Genomic DNA, 19073 nt, shown 5'->3' with positions numbered 1-19073 from the left:
TCTTAAGGGCCAACCCCCCCCCCCCCCAAACTGAAAATAACACCAACAGCTTCTGGCGACTATGCTGGGGACATGTTTTTCTCTCCATTCAAATCAAGGAATATTATCTTCACACATTGGTAATGTGTCCATGTCCCTCTTGGACCAAATTCCCCTTCTTCCGTTAGCATACTTTACCCATTTCTGTCTAGGGAAAGTACGACTAACTCCTTGGACTTCAGGACTAGCTGTTCAACCATCTTTGAACAATAAGGTTAAGAAGGCTATTAAGGACTCTTTAAATTTTCATGTGGGGTCGGATCCCCAATAGGTGTGTCGGTAAACTAGTTCCCCCTGGGCATTATCTGCCACTAAATGGGTTCCACACTGGGTCCTAAAATACTTCACATCCCCCTTCTAAATTGATTTACTATTCTGCAAATTAAACTAAGTCGTGTTGTGCTGCGCGCACTTTGAAATTTTCTTATATTAATTAAATTTTACACCTCTTGATATTTCTTAAACAAAATTTTAAAATACCCATAAATTAAGACCCGCCCGGTCTACAGATGAACCTCTACTTTCAGTGCTTGCATTAAAAAAAAATACGAGGTTTTTGGCCATATGGCTAACCCCGAAACTTTTTGTTTTCAAGCCTGCTGCAATGGCCTACCCACGCTGATTTTTCGACCTTTTTCAGCAACCTACCAACGAGCCACGAAGCTCGTAATCTCGCTCCTACCATCAAATTCAGAGCCAGATTTGAAGATCTTGAGGTCATCCTTGAGAAAGCACCATTTGTAGTGATGAAGATTGTCCAGAAATACAAGAACCATCTGCAGAATTCAACCTGAACTGCCTTCAAGACTTCCCTACCTGCAAGAAGCCTAAAACTACTGCCAGGCCCTCGTGCCCCCCGCCAAACCTACTAGCCCCGCTGCTGCTAAGGGGAAACAAGTAATGATTATTGAGGATCCGACTGAGGGATTAACTGTCACACCACCCGTGTTTGAAATTGGATCAACTTTGAGGACTGTACCACTGACCCGAACTTAAAAAAGGAACCGCAACAGAAAAGTTTGGAGGGCCACCAAAGCCCAGGCTCCCAAAGAGACACCCGTTGAGGAGGAGCCTCATTAAGTTGAAGAAGTGTTACCGGGAAATTTATCCACTCCCACCGGTTGGGGAGGAGCCTCATTAAGTTGAAGAAGTGTTACCGGGAAATTTATCCACTCCAACGAGGGAGTAGATTCCATCCTCTGACGAATACCAATGGATATGAGAGTATCCAAAGAATCGCTGCCGCATTACCACCACTTCATGGACATGGTGAGGAGAGAAAGAAGTTCACTCCTATCACCCGAGTTAGTGCAGTTTTCAAAAGGCTAGCTACCAAAGAAGGATGTTCGGTTAGCGAGTTACTTAAATGAGTGGGAGATGCAATTTCCCCTCACATGAAGAAGGAAATTTTGAAGGATGTGAAGCCCTCCAGACAGTCCCACAAGACAACTGGAGTGCCACCTACTCACATCTCCGTTTGGTTCTGTTTAGGGAACAATGTTGATACTGCAGTGATTACTACTAATTATATTGCCACCAGGATCATAGGTCGTCGATTGGGTAAGTCGAAACCGAGTTCAAAAATCTTACCTGTCACCCATTATGGAGACATTTCTACAATCCCAAAGGCAAAGACAAGATGATTACCTGTCACTGTAGCCGGTCTACACCACGGGGAGCATACTTTTCCTCGACATACCAATATTTCTACTAAGACACTCCGTCCTGAGTTTAGTTTGTCTTGATTTGTGTTTGTATTGGGATGTACTTTTATTTGAAACTTGTTATAATAAAAGACTTTTTATGTTGCGTTGTGAACTGAATCTGTAATAGTAATTTTAGACTTTCACTTTTTCTGCATTTTTAGTATTGTCGGTTTTAGTATTGTGGTTTTGGTTTTCCGTTTTTATATTTATGTTTTTAATTCTCAATAAGTTTTCTAGAATATTTTATGTTTTATTTAATACTTTAAAGCCTGTATGTAGTTTTACAGTTAGTACCTGCAGTATAACAAAGCCCAGTTTCATAGTCAGAAATCCTCTACATGTTAGTTTTTATTTTTCATGCAGTTATTGTTTTCTTTCACCTATTAAGTTTTATATTAAAAACATTTTTAAAATCACTCAAAAACTTAAGTTTGGGGGAAAGAAAAATTTATTTTGAAAAAGGAGTAAACTAAATCTTATTTATCCTTAAGTAACTATATTTTTGAAAGTTATTTTAACATGGCCTGAGATATTAAAATTTAACTTTAAATGACTATGCTTATGTTTATTAAGTATTGTGGTAAATTTAGGTCAAGAGTTTTTAATAATGAAGTTCAATTCTAAAGTTAAAGATATTTGGTATGATAGGATAAGACTATGTTTTTCTATTTAAAGTAAAAAAAAAATTATATTTTTAAAGTGTTAAGAATTTTAGAGTTTCATGTAAGAAGAAATGAATGAGACTTTATGAAAAGTCATAAACTAATATGAATTTATAAAGTGAAGAAAGGTATAGAGTTTTAACTTTAAAACGAGGATAGTGAAGTTCAAAATCATTAAAGGCTATCCAGATACAGTAATCCTCACTTGGAAAAAGAAAAGAAAAGAAAGGATTGAAAAGAACCTAAAAGAAAATAAAAAAAAGAAAGAAAAAATAAATAAAAAATAAATAAAATAAGTGAGGAGAAGCTTGAGGAGATGCCAAGTCAAAAATTGGCTTCACTTGAATCAACTTAAGGAAGGAGCTTTATTACATTTTCTGAACTTATATTGGAGTATTAGTAACATTCCTCGTAAATTTTTCATGAAGTTCTTTTTCATATGAATGTTCTAAATGTCCTTAATATGAAAAATTGCAATTCTTCTTGAAATAAATAGAGATTAAAAAATTTTAAATTTGATTACTAAGTATTCTTAGACTTAGAATTTGAATCTAAGTTATTAATGGGTTTTTCTTAAAATTTGCTATTTTATTTAATAAACTAAAGTATAGAAGTTATAAGTTAATCTCTATCCTAAGTCATTTTCTTTTATGTAATAAGTGTCACTTGAGGACGAGTAACATTTAGGTTTGGGGGATTTCAATACACCAAAATTATATACTATTTTAAGTACCTATTTTATGCTTATTTTTTGTAAAATTGCACTTTAAAGAAGGTTATTTTTGTATTTTTGTTGCAGGTATATAATTTTTAGGCATTTGGAGCAAAATATGGAAATATACTTTTGTTAGATGCTGAATTTGAGATTTTAAGGTGACAGATTAAAATCCCAAATTTGATTTAGTTGATTGGAAACTAAAGTGAGACTGTTAGGTGGAGGGAGTAGTAGGAGCGGGTCGTTTTAGGTGCCAGCCTGTATCCTCCTAGCCTAACCACAGAATTAGAGACCAAACGCTGGATTAATGAATGTTCTTTATAGCACTTGCAAAAGGGTAAAAAGTTAAATTTCTCCTATTTGGCACAAAACAGTTTTTATATATTACTTCAAATAACTTCAATTTATTCATAAACCATATACTCATTGTAAAGGCGAAGGATGCTTTCTTAAATTGAAACTTTCCGTCACAACAAAAACTTTGTTTAATTTTCACAATTTTATCTTTGAAAGTCTAGTATTTAGTTTAGTTTAATTTCTGTAATCTTACATCTGCATTTTAATTAGCATTGACCTGAGTAGTCAATTTTCAAACTTCGCACTTCATTTTCACTTTTTTGTTTTTATTATAAAATAATTTTCATAATTTACTTTAGGATTTTTCAACTTCCCTGTGTGATCGATATCTAGGACTCTATTAGAGCCCTTTATTAATTGAACGATACGTATACTTGTGTTGATATTAAAAGAGATTTAGCAGTCTAAAAAGAATTTTAAAAGATAAATTATTTTTATAAAATTATTTTTATAAAAAAAAAAAAAATATTTTTGTTGGGATTTTATTGCATATTTATTATAAATCTGCCTGCATCAATTTTTTGGCGCCGTTGAGTGTTGTCAACTTCTTAAATATTTGCATATACAAATCTCGTGTCACTTATTCTTTTTTAGGATATGTTGTCGACCTAACAACACCAACCTTTCTTATTTTTTTGACTTAGCTTATTTACATATCTTCTATTACATGTTTGCATGCTTAAAATAGATTCATTATTTCTTTCTTTGGTTTGTCCGGGAATCACAAATGCAATATAAGTTCTGTAGGATTTAAAACTCTAAATTTACATAATTAATAAAGCGTTCAAGATAATAAAAATTTTATGATTAAAATATCCAGGACTATAAAATTGACACTTTTACTTTCCTGCATGGATTTTGAGTTGGATTTTAAATGGTTGCATGCATGACTATCACCACGATCATATTTAATAGAGCATCCATATTAATATTGATTAACTCACTGCATCATATTGTATGTTCCGAGGAGAAGCTCCTGTGTTTCTCCAACCCAACTGACCCAACATAGATTTCTACTTAGGTTGTTATCTAAGGCATTTAGGGTGTTAGAAGGCTCCTGACCCAGAAGGGTGCAAGTCCTTTTGTTGGGAGTATTTCCAGCTTTGTAGTTGAACATCCCTTTCTCCTCTTTTTCAGCGACATACTCACCACTTTGATGGGTATAAATCCCACATCTTGAAGTTCCACATGATATTCATATTATAGAGTTTTGTTCCTATGAACTTAGGTCTGCTGAGGTCCCTATGAATGATGGATTGCTGACGGGGGATCCCTGGACGTGTTGGTTCGACTACCTTCCTGACCAGATAGACTTAGGGTCCTTGTAGCTTGGGATGATGAGTCTGTGTTACCCCAACTCGTCTACCTCTACTTTGTACGATTACTCTTCCCTTCCTTTTGTTGATCCCCTTCAAGCGCTGCATTCCTTTGAATTCATTGATATCATATTGATGACCCGATTACTGATGAGCTGCCATTCATTTAGGATATGGTGATTCACCCTCTGACCTTATTGTCGGATGAGCTCTGACTTATAGAGATATCCCTATCAAAATGATTTTGGTTATTTAATAAAATTTAATATTGACGAGCCACTACTCATTTGGGATGTGAGATACTAACTATCTGCCCTATAGAGAGAGCTTGAAGCATTGGGGCATTCTCATACAAAATAACGATCATTTGCTGGCATATTATCCAAGTTCATGATAAAATATGTAAAACTTTTTTTTATTGATAGTATTCTTGGGTCTCTGCTAAGATGTAATTAACCGATATATATGTTCCTTAGAGAGACTCTTGACCTCAGAATAAAAGTGTTTTTTTTGGTTCCTTGGTTATGGGTGGCTTATGCAGGGATTCTCTTCATGAATCTTGTGTTTTGAGGTACTTTGATCCAATCATATTCGGGCATATATTCTTGACTTATCACACGAGGATTACCCATATATAATCCCTCCCCTTGTTTCTTTTTATTAGTTTGCTTATTTATTATTGTATATAATTCTTTTTAATTCCTCTCATCTTCAAATTATTTATATGATTTGGGAGGGAGATTCATTTAAATAAATGATTTATGCAACAACATATAAATAGACAAGCTGGTGACTCTCAGTTAAAAAAATTGAGAAAACACTTACTTTCACACATGCATGCCTACAAGCCCGCCACTTGAGAAAAAATTATGCATGAAATATTTCAAAACATAGGAATTATTCATTATTCCATTGATACCCACATAGAATAAAAGATAAAGTAGATTGGGTAGTAGTCATCATGAGTAAACCTAGAGTGATTATTGAGATTCAGAATAATATTGAACTCATCAAAAAGAAGAAATGTCATATTTTTACATTCCTGTTGATTATATTCTTGAAGAGATAGTTTTAGAGAATGTTAGTGATACATATGAAAAGTTAATCTTAACGAGTATGATTCTAGTGGTGGTTTAAATAAAAAAAAATGAAGCTCATACTCTAGTCACTCATCAAACGATGTATAATGTGTAGTTATTTAACTTCTTTTCTTATTTAATGCTTAATCTTCTACTTATTATTGTTTTTCTTTTATTTAGATTTTCACATTCTATTTATTATTTAGATTTTTATTTTGTTAGTGGTAGTTTGCATATTGTACTTTATATTTTGACTAAACTTTTATATATCATTATTACTTCTATTTTAAGTTATGATAGTTTGTAGATTGCATTTTACAATTTGATTATTTGTTTGCTTAATATTTTTATTCATTTTATTATTTCTATTTATATCTTTGCTAACTAATTCTTCATTTTTTTGACGTAAATATCTTCAAGAGGTGGTCATAATCTCCCTCCACGTGGGGGATATCATTGTAGCTATGATAAGCAGGAGAGTGTGCATAGATGATGAGATAATAGTACACAGACAAGCAGTGCTATGTTGGTGATTACCATGACCACCATTTCCCCTGCTCTCTCTTCTCTCTCTACTCCCTCTACTCCCTCCGCTTCCTCCGCACATGCCTACAACCGAACTCCATCACAAACATTTCATAGCCCATCTCCTTTCACCATACCATCACAACTATCTACATTGCATGTAGTTGGTCCTTCTACTCTTGCTGTATGTTCTACTTTTGTTGATTCAGATACATTAGGTGGCACAAGATGCACATTCAATGTGAAGCTCATTGGTCCTACATAAGTTTTGTATATTAAAACAAAATGTATTTATATTGTAGATAATTATTTAAAAAATTAACAATAAATTCTTTTTATGTTTTATAAATCTGCAAAGGTTGTTCATGTCATCAAGGATACCATATAGAGAAAGTATGATGTTCCATACTTATCATGCACAAAGATCCCGTTGAAGTTCAAGATATGTGGTTCAGAGAGTTTTAGGTAAACTTTAAATATTAATCTTAAGTAATTTAACTATATCCATCTAACACATTGATATTCATTATGTGAAAGTAATCTCTTGGCTCCCCAAGAATGAAGCACACATTATTAGAAGCTTTGAGGCTAAAGGAGGAGCCCGTCTTTGTAAGATGTTCACTGAGATATGGAAGGTGGGCAACACCTTCTGTGGCTCAGGGAGGACATCCATTCCCATTTGCAAAGATCCTAAGACACTCCTAACAATGCTAAGAAATGTCAGCAGGTGGAGCATGATTGATCTTTACATTGTTGGGTAAAAGCACCTTTAGACATACATGAGGGGTGATCTCACATATGGAGTACCAGAGGAGGATGTAAGAATTATTTTGTGTATTAAGTTTTAGTGAATAATAATGTTTTTATAACTTCTTTCTTAATTTTAACAACATTGGAGCTTAAAAGAAACCCATTGTCGCTGAGCTGCATGCTCATGCTCATTAGCATTAGTTTGACTGCCGGTGGGTTGACACTAAACTTATGACAACATGTGTAAGCGACTAAAGTAATTTTTACATGATTGAAATTATTCTTAAATTTGATTTTGCCTTTAGTTATATTTTACACTTTTTTGTTGGAGGAGTACAAGCAGCAGAAGGAGGTTTACAATCATCGTACATGAGGAAGTTCTATCTCTGATACTAATCAATCAGACTATGTGTTTTGTAGAGAAGACGTCTGGGAAAAGAAGAAAGAATTCATGGCTTAGGGTTATAAGCTGATGAGTACGATGTACATCACTCTTTTGTTAGAAAGATCTCTACATTCAACCAACATAATTAAATTCATAGGCAGGTTGTCGCATTTACTGAAAATATATAGATCTGAGCTCGCTCAAATGGATGCAAAAATGAAGATGAAATTATATGTAGCATATCTCAGAGTCACTAGGTAAAATATCTGGGGGGTAACTATTAATTGTATTAATAATCTGCCCCAGCATCAGAATCTCATTCATTTTGTTCGTATATCACGGAATATGTCATTCAGTGACTTTAAATAACTCTTTCATAGGAGATCTTTTACTGATTTCATCATTAAATTCAAGTTCATCTTGTGATTGAGTCGAATATGAAGTTATAGAGACTGGTTCATAATCTTCTCATACCAATATTTCTAAACAAGAAGAGAGAGTAAGAGAAACACATCACAAAGCACGAAAAAAACACAACGGAAAACTTCATTTCATCAAAGCAAATCCACTAGATAAGTGTTTACAAAATCATAAGATAATGAATAACACAATACTTAACTTTTTCCCTTTGAAAGAAAGAAGAAAATCTCTCCCACAAAGTCTTCCGCCGATCCATGCAATGCTAGAACATCTCCTTGCAAATTCTCTCAAAATCCCTTCTCTAATCTCTCCAAAAGGGTAGAAATCTACATTTCTACTCCTATTCTAAAAACCCTAAACTTTCTCCACACTTTTTGTAACATTCATCTCACAAAAAAAATTCTTTTTCTAACCTAAATTCATTCTTTTAAAGTGTAGGGACGAAGTTTGAAGAGTTTCCACAAGTGTCCTTTCAAAAAGCGTCCAAATATGTTGAATTTCGGCCCATAACCGCCAAAGGTCGGTCCATAGTAGTCCCGGGTGCCGTCGACAGGCTAGAGGGTGCTGTCGGCTAGGTTATCGGTCATTTTTTGGTTTCCGTTTCGCCCCATTTCAGTTGCGTTGTGTTCCTAACAGATAGCCCTACAAAATAAGCATGAAAACAACCTTCCTTTAAAGTGTAATATCATTCAAAAATATGCAAGAAGTGTAAAAGAGATTAAACATCCAAAGACTTATCGAAAGGTGACAGGGCAATTCATTTCTTGCTTGTTTTTGCTCCAAATTGCACCGTTTTTGCATCCTTTTGCTCCAATGACCATAATTAATCATACCTGCTACAAAAAATAAAAAATACCCTTCTTTAAAGTGTAATATCATCAAAAATAGTGTAAAATAGGTATGAAAATCTCAAAATATTTTCTTTTGGTCATAGCACAACGTGAGACAAGTTGGTAAGGGAAGCAACCTATAAAGGAGGAGAAAGGATGAGGATGAGGATGGGGATAGATAAGGACCATGATTATTTTTTATTTTTTTATATCATGTAGCATTTACATATATTTATTAGGCTATGTTTAGATTATTGCATTTTCTGTTGTTTAATATAGTGCTTGCTTTTATTCTCAAATTGTGATTGTATTAATATAATTATATTTTAGTAGTTGTGTTCAGAGATAAATTTGATTGTGTAATCTATATTTTACATATTTATGTGATGTGAATGTAGGTTTTAACATTCTAATTAAATAAAGGAGGATATTTATTTTTTCATAAATTCTTTCAATGACTAACTGACGAACTTTTTGATAGGTCCACCGATATTCAAAATACATACAAACATTTTAACTGATGGCATGCCGATGGCTGTTTGTTGGTTCTTCACTTGGCATGAACCCACAAGTAGCTACCAACCAGAAACATGTATACTAGGAATTTTTCCAATCAAAATGTCATCAATAAATTACGCCAATAGAAATCCTATCAGAATTAGGGTTTCTAACGAATGAGAAGAAACAATTAATTGCCTATTGGAAATCGTCTATTTTCTTAAAACTAACGCCATATTATTATATGTTGATGGGTTTTGAATGTCAAAAATAGCTTGAAATTTTTTAATGCAACCTATACTTAAAAAATTAATCTATGCATTTAAAGGGTTTGCCCTTGTTAATTGCTAGTTTGATTTGGGAGGAGATCAGTTTCAGCCTTGTCTCCTCTTTAGCTCAATGAAATTTCATTCACAACCCCCTGCCAATGTTTTTAGATTATTCTGTATGTTGCTCCTATCATTATCCTTAGAAAATTTTCCTGCCATCCCTTTTGATTTTATTTTTCTTGTATTGTGTAGACCCATATGAGCCATAACATAATGTGTTTTGATGATAACCAACCTAAGCATGGATGAGAAAAATGGGGTCATTACATATATATTTTAGATTAATAACAAAATCAGCTCAATTAACTCAGTTAGTTTAGTGTACCGGTTGAATAATTGAGATGCATAAATTAGTGTATTAATCTAGTTAAATTGATATATAAAGAATTATTCATAATCATTACTGACCACATATCATTTTGCATATTTACTTCATATGTTTCAAAATAAAAACTAATGCATAACTAGTGAATTAAAATAAAATAATTATTATCACTTGTATTAACTCTTGAATTATCAAATTAAAGTTAAAGCTGACTTTATTTAATTGCATTTATATGACATTATCCATTGATTTACCCTTATTTATTACAAAACTTAATAGCCATGTTAAAATGTGTTACCTTTTCCTATTTCCTTATGTAAAAGTTTTCTTAAAGGCTTCATCTTATTATTAATTATATTCACTTTTGCTTAAAGAGGCATTATGTTTTGCAAGCAACTCAAGTAAAATGAGCTTATTACCACCGAGTTGGTTAAGATTTTCATTTATTTATTGAATGAAATATTTATTATACTAAAATGACATCTTTACATCTTTTGATTCATTTATTATTGAGGCCATTCCTTACTTGTTAATGATTAAGGTTCATATAAAGTTCATCAATAAATTAAATGCTTATCTTCATGGGGTTTTCTTATTTTTTAAAATTTATTATTATTTAATGATTTTTGTTGAGTATACAAAAAGCATCTCCTTATAATTTTTTGTTATTTATATGGATAGTCAGTTTTTCCTCTTAGATTAGGCATATACCTATAGTCACTTCAAATGCATTAAGCAAGAAATCCCTAAATTATCATTCATTTGTTGCAAATGGCTCTTTAGTTTTTGGTAGATTGATTGATCTAAACCTTCTTTGTTCTGGTTCTTGTTTAAATGATTTTAAATTTATGTTTAGAATTTCCTCAAATTTGAATAAGCTCTATGTCATCTTTATAATAAAAAAAAAACTCCCTTTACTTCAATTATCAATTTGCTTCTACGCACCCATTTTATTACTTAGCTAGGGTTACCACATTCTATATTTTTCATTAACTCTGTAGAGTTTTATCCAATTAATGCTTTCTACTTAGAAAGTTATTATCCATTTTTGTTGTTTACTTCCAATCAGTGCAAGTTTATTTTCGAACCAATTTAACTTTTGAGAATTTACCTTTTTTCATTCCAAAAGCCATTTTAAACAATAGTTGTAGTTTTTCAATAAATTTTGATGTTTTGTGGCTCAATTGAACAAGTTTTAAAGCCAACCATAAAAACTATTTACTTGTAAAAAAATATATTTGTATTAATAATTTATTCCAAAACCCATAACATTGAGGTATGGTTAAAGCTTACTTGACATATTTCTTTTCCTGAGAATTTTTGGAGTGATCAAATCAGACCCATAATACTTATTTCATTCCTCTTATTAGTGTCTTATATGTGATAATGGATCCACTCTTAACAATTTACTATTTAATCGAGGCCCTTTAAAAATTCTTAGGTTTAATGTCATATTAGCAATAATTAGCTTCAAGTTGGTTGACTTTTTTTTGTGAAGGATTCCATAGTTTCCTCAATTTTATATTGGTTCCACCTTTTTTGCTCTTCTTCTTAATGAATATTAATTATTACAAATTTTTTAATTAGCATTCACTATTTTAATCTTGACCTTTGTGAGATTGTTTGAAAAGTTGACGATCGTGCTTCTTTAATTTAGGAAGTGTTACAATACTTATTTTTTGTTTAGGCAATTAACTCTTAAACATACTATGCACTAAGTCCCTTAGTTTTATGCTAATTTAAAGGGGTTAAGCTCACATTTCTTTTATTTTTTACTTAAGGTTTGATCTTCATGAAAAACTTAAAACTAGTCATATTTTAGCATCCATAAGTTTTAATATTGAAAATATTTGAATGTTGTGTCACTTTGCATTGCAATATCACACTCATCTTGCTAACTTTTTCTCAAGAAAAATTTTGCTGAATTGCTTGAGATGTTGCAACATATCTTTCCATAACACATCTCTCGCTTCCATTTTTTATTTTTTAAATGTTACATGACTAATAATTGATCATATGGACATAATAAAGTTAAGCATTATATTATGATTTATTATATTTAGAGAGATAGGATTTAAATATTGGCTGAGGAAGTCTTCAACAAATTTTGACCATAAATTGCAATCTTTTACACAATTAATTGAGATTCTATGTGGCATGCTATTATCTCATGAGTTTTGTACATATGTTTATGATGATTCTTCATTCAGTTGCTGCTTAGAGATACTTGTGTTCTCTTATATATCTATAAATATATCTGCAGGAAAACTTGGTAAACACCTAAAGAACTGGAACTGGACTGTTTTGGCAAAGTGCAAACTAAAGTGAAGGAAGCTGAACAACTTGTTATAAGACTGGAAAAGCAGTTTGCCTCAGGTCTTTTTTCTGAAGCAGATTTGTTCTCAGCTGATGAGACTCTTCTGAATGCCATTACTCTTCAGGAGGAATTGCTATTACAAAAAACTTCAATGAACAAATTCTGTGAGGGGGACAGAAACTCAAAGTACTTTCATGCCTGTATAAATTATAGGAGGAAGTGTAACACTATTCACCAAATTAAAGACTCTATGGGTAAATGACTCAACACCTTTGAAAGTATTGCTTCTAGTGCTGTTAGTCACTTCTAGGAATTACTTCCTCAACCCCCTGAAAGCATAATCCCTATCAGCGCCACTCTCTTCTCTCAAGAAAAAGAGTAACTAGCAAGTTGAACTTCATATGAGTCCCTCAAAAAGATGAAATCAAAGCGGCTTTAAATTCCATTAAAAATAATAAGGTGGCTGACCTGGATGGCTATTCTGCAGATTTTTATAAAAAAGTCTGGCATATTGTGAAACATGATGTCATTGAGGCAGTACAATGTTTCTTCAAGGGGGTGGATCCTCCTAACTATATCAAAGCCTCTACCATCACTCTCATCCGTAAGGAAAGGAACAAAAATAAGTGGGAACACTTTAGACCTATTTGCCTTACTAATGTGGTTACTAAAAATTTCAGCAAGGTTCTAGTGTTTAGGCTCCAACCTCGTCTAGCCCATTTAATAAGCTCTAACCAATCAGCACTCATACAAGGCAGAAACTTTGTTGATAATGTATTGTTGGCTCAAGAAATGATCCTTGATATGGATAGAAGGTGTAGAGGGGGTAAAGTAATTTTTAAGCTTGACATCAGAAAAGCATATGATACAATTCATCAGGGTTTCATTGAGGAGGTGCTCTTGGCTAGAGGTTTCTCTATTCATTTCACTAACATGATTAATAGATGGCTTGCCAGCAACTCTCACTCCATCCTTATTAATGAGCAAACACATGGCTTCTTTAGCTCTTCCAGAGGAATCAAACAAGTTGACCCACTTTCCCCAACAAATTTCATCCTAGTTTTTTACTACCTATCCAGAATGCAAAATCAACTATCTCAAAGATTCCCCCTTATTCAATTAAACCATAGATCTAATATTGAAAATCAACCATCTATCTTATGTTGATGACATCATACTGTTCTTCAAAGCCACTAAATCTGTTGTCAAACTTATCTATAAATGTCTTCAGATCTTTCAATCTTGCTCGGGGATAAAATTCAACACCAACAAATGCATCATCTTGTTTAGAAAATGGGTAAGGACACTGGATTTCAAATTACATTTGTTTCAACACAAGCAAGGCTCCTCTGAAGTACATAGGTGTTCAATTACTGAAAGGTAAAACCTGATAAACCCAGCTTGATGAGGTTGTGACAAAAATGAATGAACAACTTAGCTGCTGGACCAACTTTTTCCTCTCTAATGGAGGGAGGATTACTCTCTTAAGGAATGTTCTTTCAGCATTCCCTTCTTATATCCCAAAAATGGTTATCATGAAGAAAAGTACTCAACTACTGATGGAAATGTGCTTCAATAGATTTCTATGGTATGGGAAAAGGAACCAAGTCCACTGGACTAGCTAGCAAAGAGTGTGTAAACCTCTTCATGCTGGGAGGGTGGGTTTCAAAAGCTTCCATCACCCCAAACACATTAACTTTTGCAAATTGTGGATTCACTTCTGATCTCAATCTTCCCTTTGGGTCAAATTCTTGAGGTGGAAGTATTGTAGGAATCATCAAACTTCCTTGGTGTCCAAAAAGCTGAAGGATTCTAAAATTTGGCATGTTATGCTCAAAGTTAAATCCAAGGCAGAAGACTTATTGATTTGAGAATTGGGGGAATGTGGTATTAACTTCTGGTTAAATAAATAGGCATTGGAGGGGAAGCTAGTTGATAAAAATCCATCTTCCACCAATTTGAATCTTAAAGTTTTTGACTGCTGGGAAAATAGCTCTTGGAAAATCCAAGCTTAGCAAAACATCTTAGACAGCTCTCAAACCAGTAGGTTGCTGAGGAATCCAGTTGAGACATCCACAAAGGAAAAAATTATCATCAAGAAAAACATTTCTCAAAGTGTATCTGCATATATTTACAAAAATTGTGACCAAGTGCAAAATGTTTTGTGGGGTAAACATATTTGGGGCAAGGTTTTGTCCTCCTCCATGTATTTCTTTTTACTGGAGATTAATTTCAAATATGCTTCCTACAGATGATATACTTAATCTCAAAGGACTTCGGGAACCCTCTTGTTGTGTGTTGTGTAAACAAGATGAGGAACACCTACATAACTTATTCTTGGTTGCCCTTTTGTCCAGAATGTATGGAATAATGTCTTGAACCAGCTTAACATCAACACAGTCACCCTCTCATGGCAACATTTCCACAATTGTTGGCAAGAATGACAGCAGGTAAACCTCTCCCCCGTTCCTTGTATGGTGGCCTAGTTTGTCTGGATGGTTAGGAACCAACATAAATATGAGAAGAATCTTCTCGAATCTAACACTGTTGCCAACCATTGTTTGATGCACCTGGCCAAACTTATCAAACTTAAGGATTTCCCTGATATTTGCTCCCGGATAGGTGGTAGCCTACCCCACTTTTTTATTGGTAGGCTTGTTTATTGGCAGAGACCTGCCATGGGCCGGACTAAAGTGAATACAGATGGAAGCTTCCTAGTTTCAGAAGCTGACATTGGGGGTGTATTCCAGGAATGGCAGTGCAAGTGTTTAGTGTATTTCCAATCCCTTACTGTTACCAAGGATGAATTGGAAGTTGAGACTATTGCAGTTTACTGGGCTCTTCTCATTGCCAACAACTTATTGTTGAATCAGACTCCCAAATTATGGTTAACATTCTGAACAATCAACTAGAGTGCCCTTAGAATTTATTGCTCCGGAATAAACAAATGAACTTCATGGCAAGTAACATTACCATAAAATATACATTTTTACATAGAGAAGGTAATAGACCAACAAATTGGTTGGCCAAGGCATACTGAAATTTTTGTAATTAACATGGTTTTGTCCCCCCCTCTCCTTTCTGTTAGATGGAGATCTTTTGGGTCTTCCTTTCTTTATATCTTTGTAACCCCATCTCTTGTTCAATAACATCCCCTCTCATTCATAGGTACACCTTGTATCTATGGCTGTGAGGTTTTTTGTGTTAACTATATATATATATATATATATATGCTTCATGATAAAAATTTCTCGATGACACATCAATTTGATATTTCATATTTATTTTATTACAAATTTTTAAATAAATATAAATTAGCCCAAATACGATTTAGCGCATCTTTGTAAAGCCAAATTTAATAAGATAAATGTACTCTGGTTAGAGAAAACATGAACTGTAAAAGAACTCCTTATTATGATTTGCTTGTGTGCATTTAAATTAAATTTGTAAGATTATTTGATCTGCCAAAGTTAATTAATATTTAATTTAGAGCTTAAGAACATGTACCAATCATAAGACGTTTTCCTTTAAGTCTAATTAAACTTAGAACTGATCATAGTCATTCATTAGGGTATGGTTGAAGCTGACTAAAGAAGAAACAAAAGATTATTAGAGTGATTATTTGATTTAATTTGCTGAAAAATTGTTATCATTTGATTAAAGTATTTAAATAAATAATAATTCACTGCATCAAAAAATAAGGATTATTTTCATTAATAACTAGAGCATGCATTTCTAGACTTCATTTAAATATTATACATTAAACTAAAATATGAAAATCAATGCAATATGTTTATTCACTGAGATTCTATTGCCACAGTAGGCATCCAACGAGCTCAGGATAACTTTTCAGCTGGCTGTTGAAATTTATAGAGCCAGTAAAATTGTTGGGTCATTTGCGTTCCTATCACTCAATTCTTATGTATTCACATATCTAACGTTTAAACTTCATGTTTTTCATTTCTACTACCCAAAATCTTTCTTAGACATTAAAATATCATGATTTTCACTCAAACCATTTCATGCGTAAAATGACATACATTAAAAATAAAGCTTAGATGTTAGATATCAATACAAAAAATTTGTGTCCATGCTTGTAAATCGTCCAAACATTTTTTTTTACATATTTGGTGATACTTACTGGGCACGGTGCGCGCCAGTAAGTGTGTCTTTGATTTATATGTATAAGCACGCCGCCCTGCCGCCCTGCCGCCACGCCGTCCAGCCTCCCCGCCGCCACGCCACCCGTGACATTTTTTAAGTTTTGGTTTGGTTAAATCTTTCTCCGCTTTCTTGAATCACCCACAATTATTTTTCCTTTTGGTTAAAAATGAATTTTAACTAACTTTTAAGCACTAAGAACAGTGATAAATTAACATTACAATTTACGCACAAGAATCGCCAAGGCCAACTTGAATCAATGAATTAAGAGAAATTAAAAGTGTTGGGAGAGAATGACACATCAGCACAGTAAAACAAGATTTTCATATAATTTAACTTTAATTAATCAAAATGTAGAATCAAGAAAAAGCAATGCATGCCACTACACTGAAAAGTAGCCAGATTTCTATCATGATCAATCACATAAGAAATTACCAATAAGATTTAGTAACAAGAGAGAGGTTTTATAAAATCAAGTAAAATTAATATAGCATTATTTTGAACCAAATTTATGCACACTTGTAACACTAATCTTCCTTCCTATTCTACTAGAAAATTCATATAAAAACATAAATTTCAAACACAGGTAGATACTTGTTTCGGTTAACAAAAATCTTTCTTATAGAAACAATTAATACAATCAATATGTTATTTATCCATTTGCCGAATATAATTATTTCCTTGTATTGTATACAATGATAGAACGAATTAAAATACCATTAGTTGCGAAATCATACAGGGTAAGACAACCTTTTATAACATTGATTATCTGTTTCTTTTTCTTCTGTAGTGTGGGAATAATGAACACTTGAATGTTAACTAGAATTAGCACACAAGTGAAGTGCAATAATGTCACATTCTGATCATATTAAATTTCGCGGGAATCTCCTTTTTCAAGTTCTTGTAGGATTTCGATTGATCTTCGAAGAAACGTCCGCGCTTGTTCGCTTTTTTCGATTTCAATTAGATGAACTAAGTCGTCTCTGAACTTGGCAATTCTCTTTTTCTCCAACGAACTGTTTTGATTTAGTTTGACAATCTCTAGAATGCATTCTGAAGCAGCAGTATGAAGCTGAGAAGACGCACGTATGATTACAGTGTGAAATATGAACAAGGAGGGTAAAACTAGTTAATCAAGTTCAAGAGAAAAAATAGCTTAAGATACTCTTAATGCTCAGCATAAGGTCAATGCTGTGGATGACAGGAAGAATACAGCAAGTCACATACAGCATGAGAAAATAATAATTGCAGAGTTATGTATTTAGATCAATATAAGTATATGTGAAGATTCGTCAGGATGGAAATTGGCTTAATTTTGGACTCATCAGAAATGGCGCTAGGTATTTTACTCCATGTTTTCATGGCTTTTTCTCTGCGAATGATATTGAGTTTCTTACAAATGTTGTTAAGAGACGGTGAATAATAGTCAGCCAGTTCCTAAAGAGGATTACGATGGAATATATATATATATATATATATAAAGCCCAAGAGCTGATATATTAAAATAGAAAAGATGCAGATAGAATGTATGAGTGGGCCCAAAAAAGGCACCCAACTCACACGGTATAACACACAAATCCCAAAAAAAAAAAGATACATATAAGCCCAAAAAACCAAAACCGCCAAATCCCAGAAACAAGTATTTAGGGACGACCCAATTAGTCTTGTCTGTGCCTCTAGCTCTAGGAAGAGAGCCAACTAACAAATTAGTGAGTTGTGTGCCATTACCCGAGTAATCAATGCATCATCCATTAAGTTCCTGAGCTTGATTAGGCCTCCATTTTTCTTATTTCTCCTGAATGTGTAAACCTGCCATTTTTCTTCTTCCTCCTGATTTACCAGCAATGTTAAAATATGTTTTGGAGAAAATTCGAGTGTAGTCTTCAACCACGGTTAATTAAATCAATTCATGTCTCCCATCTATGAGCCCTACTTTTCACTTTCCTGCTAATATGAGATCATCAAAACTTTTCCTGATAACTTCCAAAGGTAGGTGCCCCCACGAAAATTTTCCAATAAGAGCAAACTTGAATTTCTCAGTCAGAGTTGAAATTTCTGACTCAATGAGAAAAAATATTGTTTTTCCACTTTTTTGCTTGCATTCTTAATAAAAGGGCAATTACCTGTATCGTTACGATACTCCTTAAAACTTGAGGGGAAGACAACCGCCGTCTTCACCTGAGAATTACCCACCACGTGGGCAAAGGAGGCTTTGCCAGGTTCAACCGAAGAAGAAAGAAACTCCATCACAGCAAGGAGAAGCCTTGCCAAGTCAGGCAAAGGGCAAATGACGTGCCGAAGACGTCAGGGCGAAGCAACTATTGTCGAAGCCGCGGAACAGTCGCAGCAGACGAGGTCCACGAAGAAAGGAAAAGCCGCGCAGAAGACACGAACCGCAAAAAAGGGTGCCTCGACGAAGCTCAGCGAACACGACGCCAAAGCCCTTCGTCGTTGGGCAGGACGAAACGATGCGCCAAGGAGGAGATTTGCGCAAAATCCGAAAGAGAAGAAACCTTTCGTCGTCGAGTACGAGAAATCCTTTGTCGTCAAAGACGACAAAAACGATTAAAAACTGAATGATTCAAACCAGAGAATTGCCATCGGGCGAAACCCTAGCTCTGCCCGCCATCTCGATCAGATTGACATATATATATATATA

The 19073-nt window shown here is 33.7% G+C and overlaps 1 protein-coding gene across 2 annotated transcripts in view; it reads right to left on the bottom strand.

The window, feature by feature from the left end:
- Nucleotides 1-17018: 17018 nt before the first annotated feature.
- The window catches only part of LOC110038840 (proteasome-associated protein ECM29 homolog), a 192424-nt gene continuing 190369 nt past the window's right edge, over nt 17019-19073 (bottom strand). For both annotated transcript variants that reach the window (XM_020743756.1, XM_020743757.1), the window contains exon 35: nt 17019-17486. In XM_020743756.1, the coding sequence (XP_020599415.1) occupies nt 17283-17486 (204 nt within the window). In that variant the 3' untranslated portion in view covers nt 17019-17282. The remainder of the gene's footprint in view (nt 17487-19073) is intronic.

This window comes from Phalaenopsis equestris, unplaced genomic scaffold (genome assembly GCF_001263595.1).
Source record: "Phalaenopsis equestris unplaced genomic scaffold, ASM126359v1 Scaffold234130, whole genome shotgun sequence".
In the NCBI taxonomy this organism is placed as follows: Eukaryota; Viridiplantae; Streptophyta; class Magnoliopsida; order Asparagales; family Orchidaceae; genus Phalaenopsis; species Phalaenopsis equestris.
This window is presented reverse-complemented; position numbering and strand designations above follow the sequence as displayed.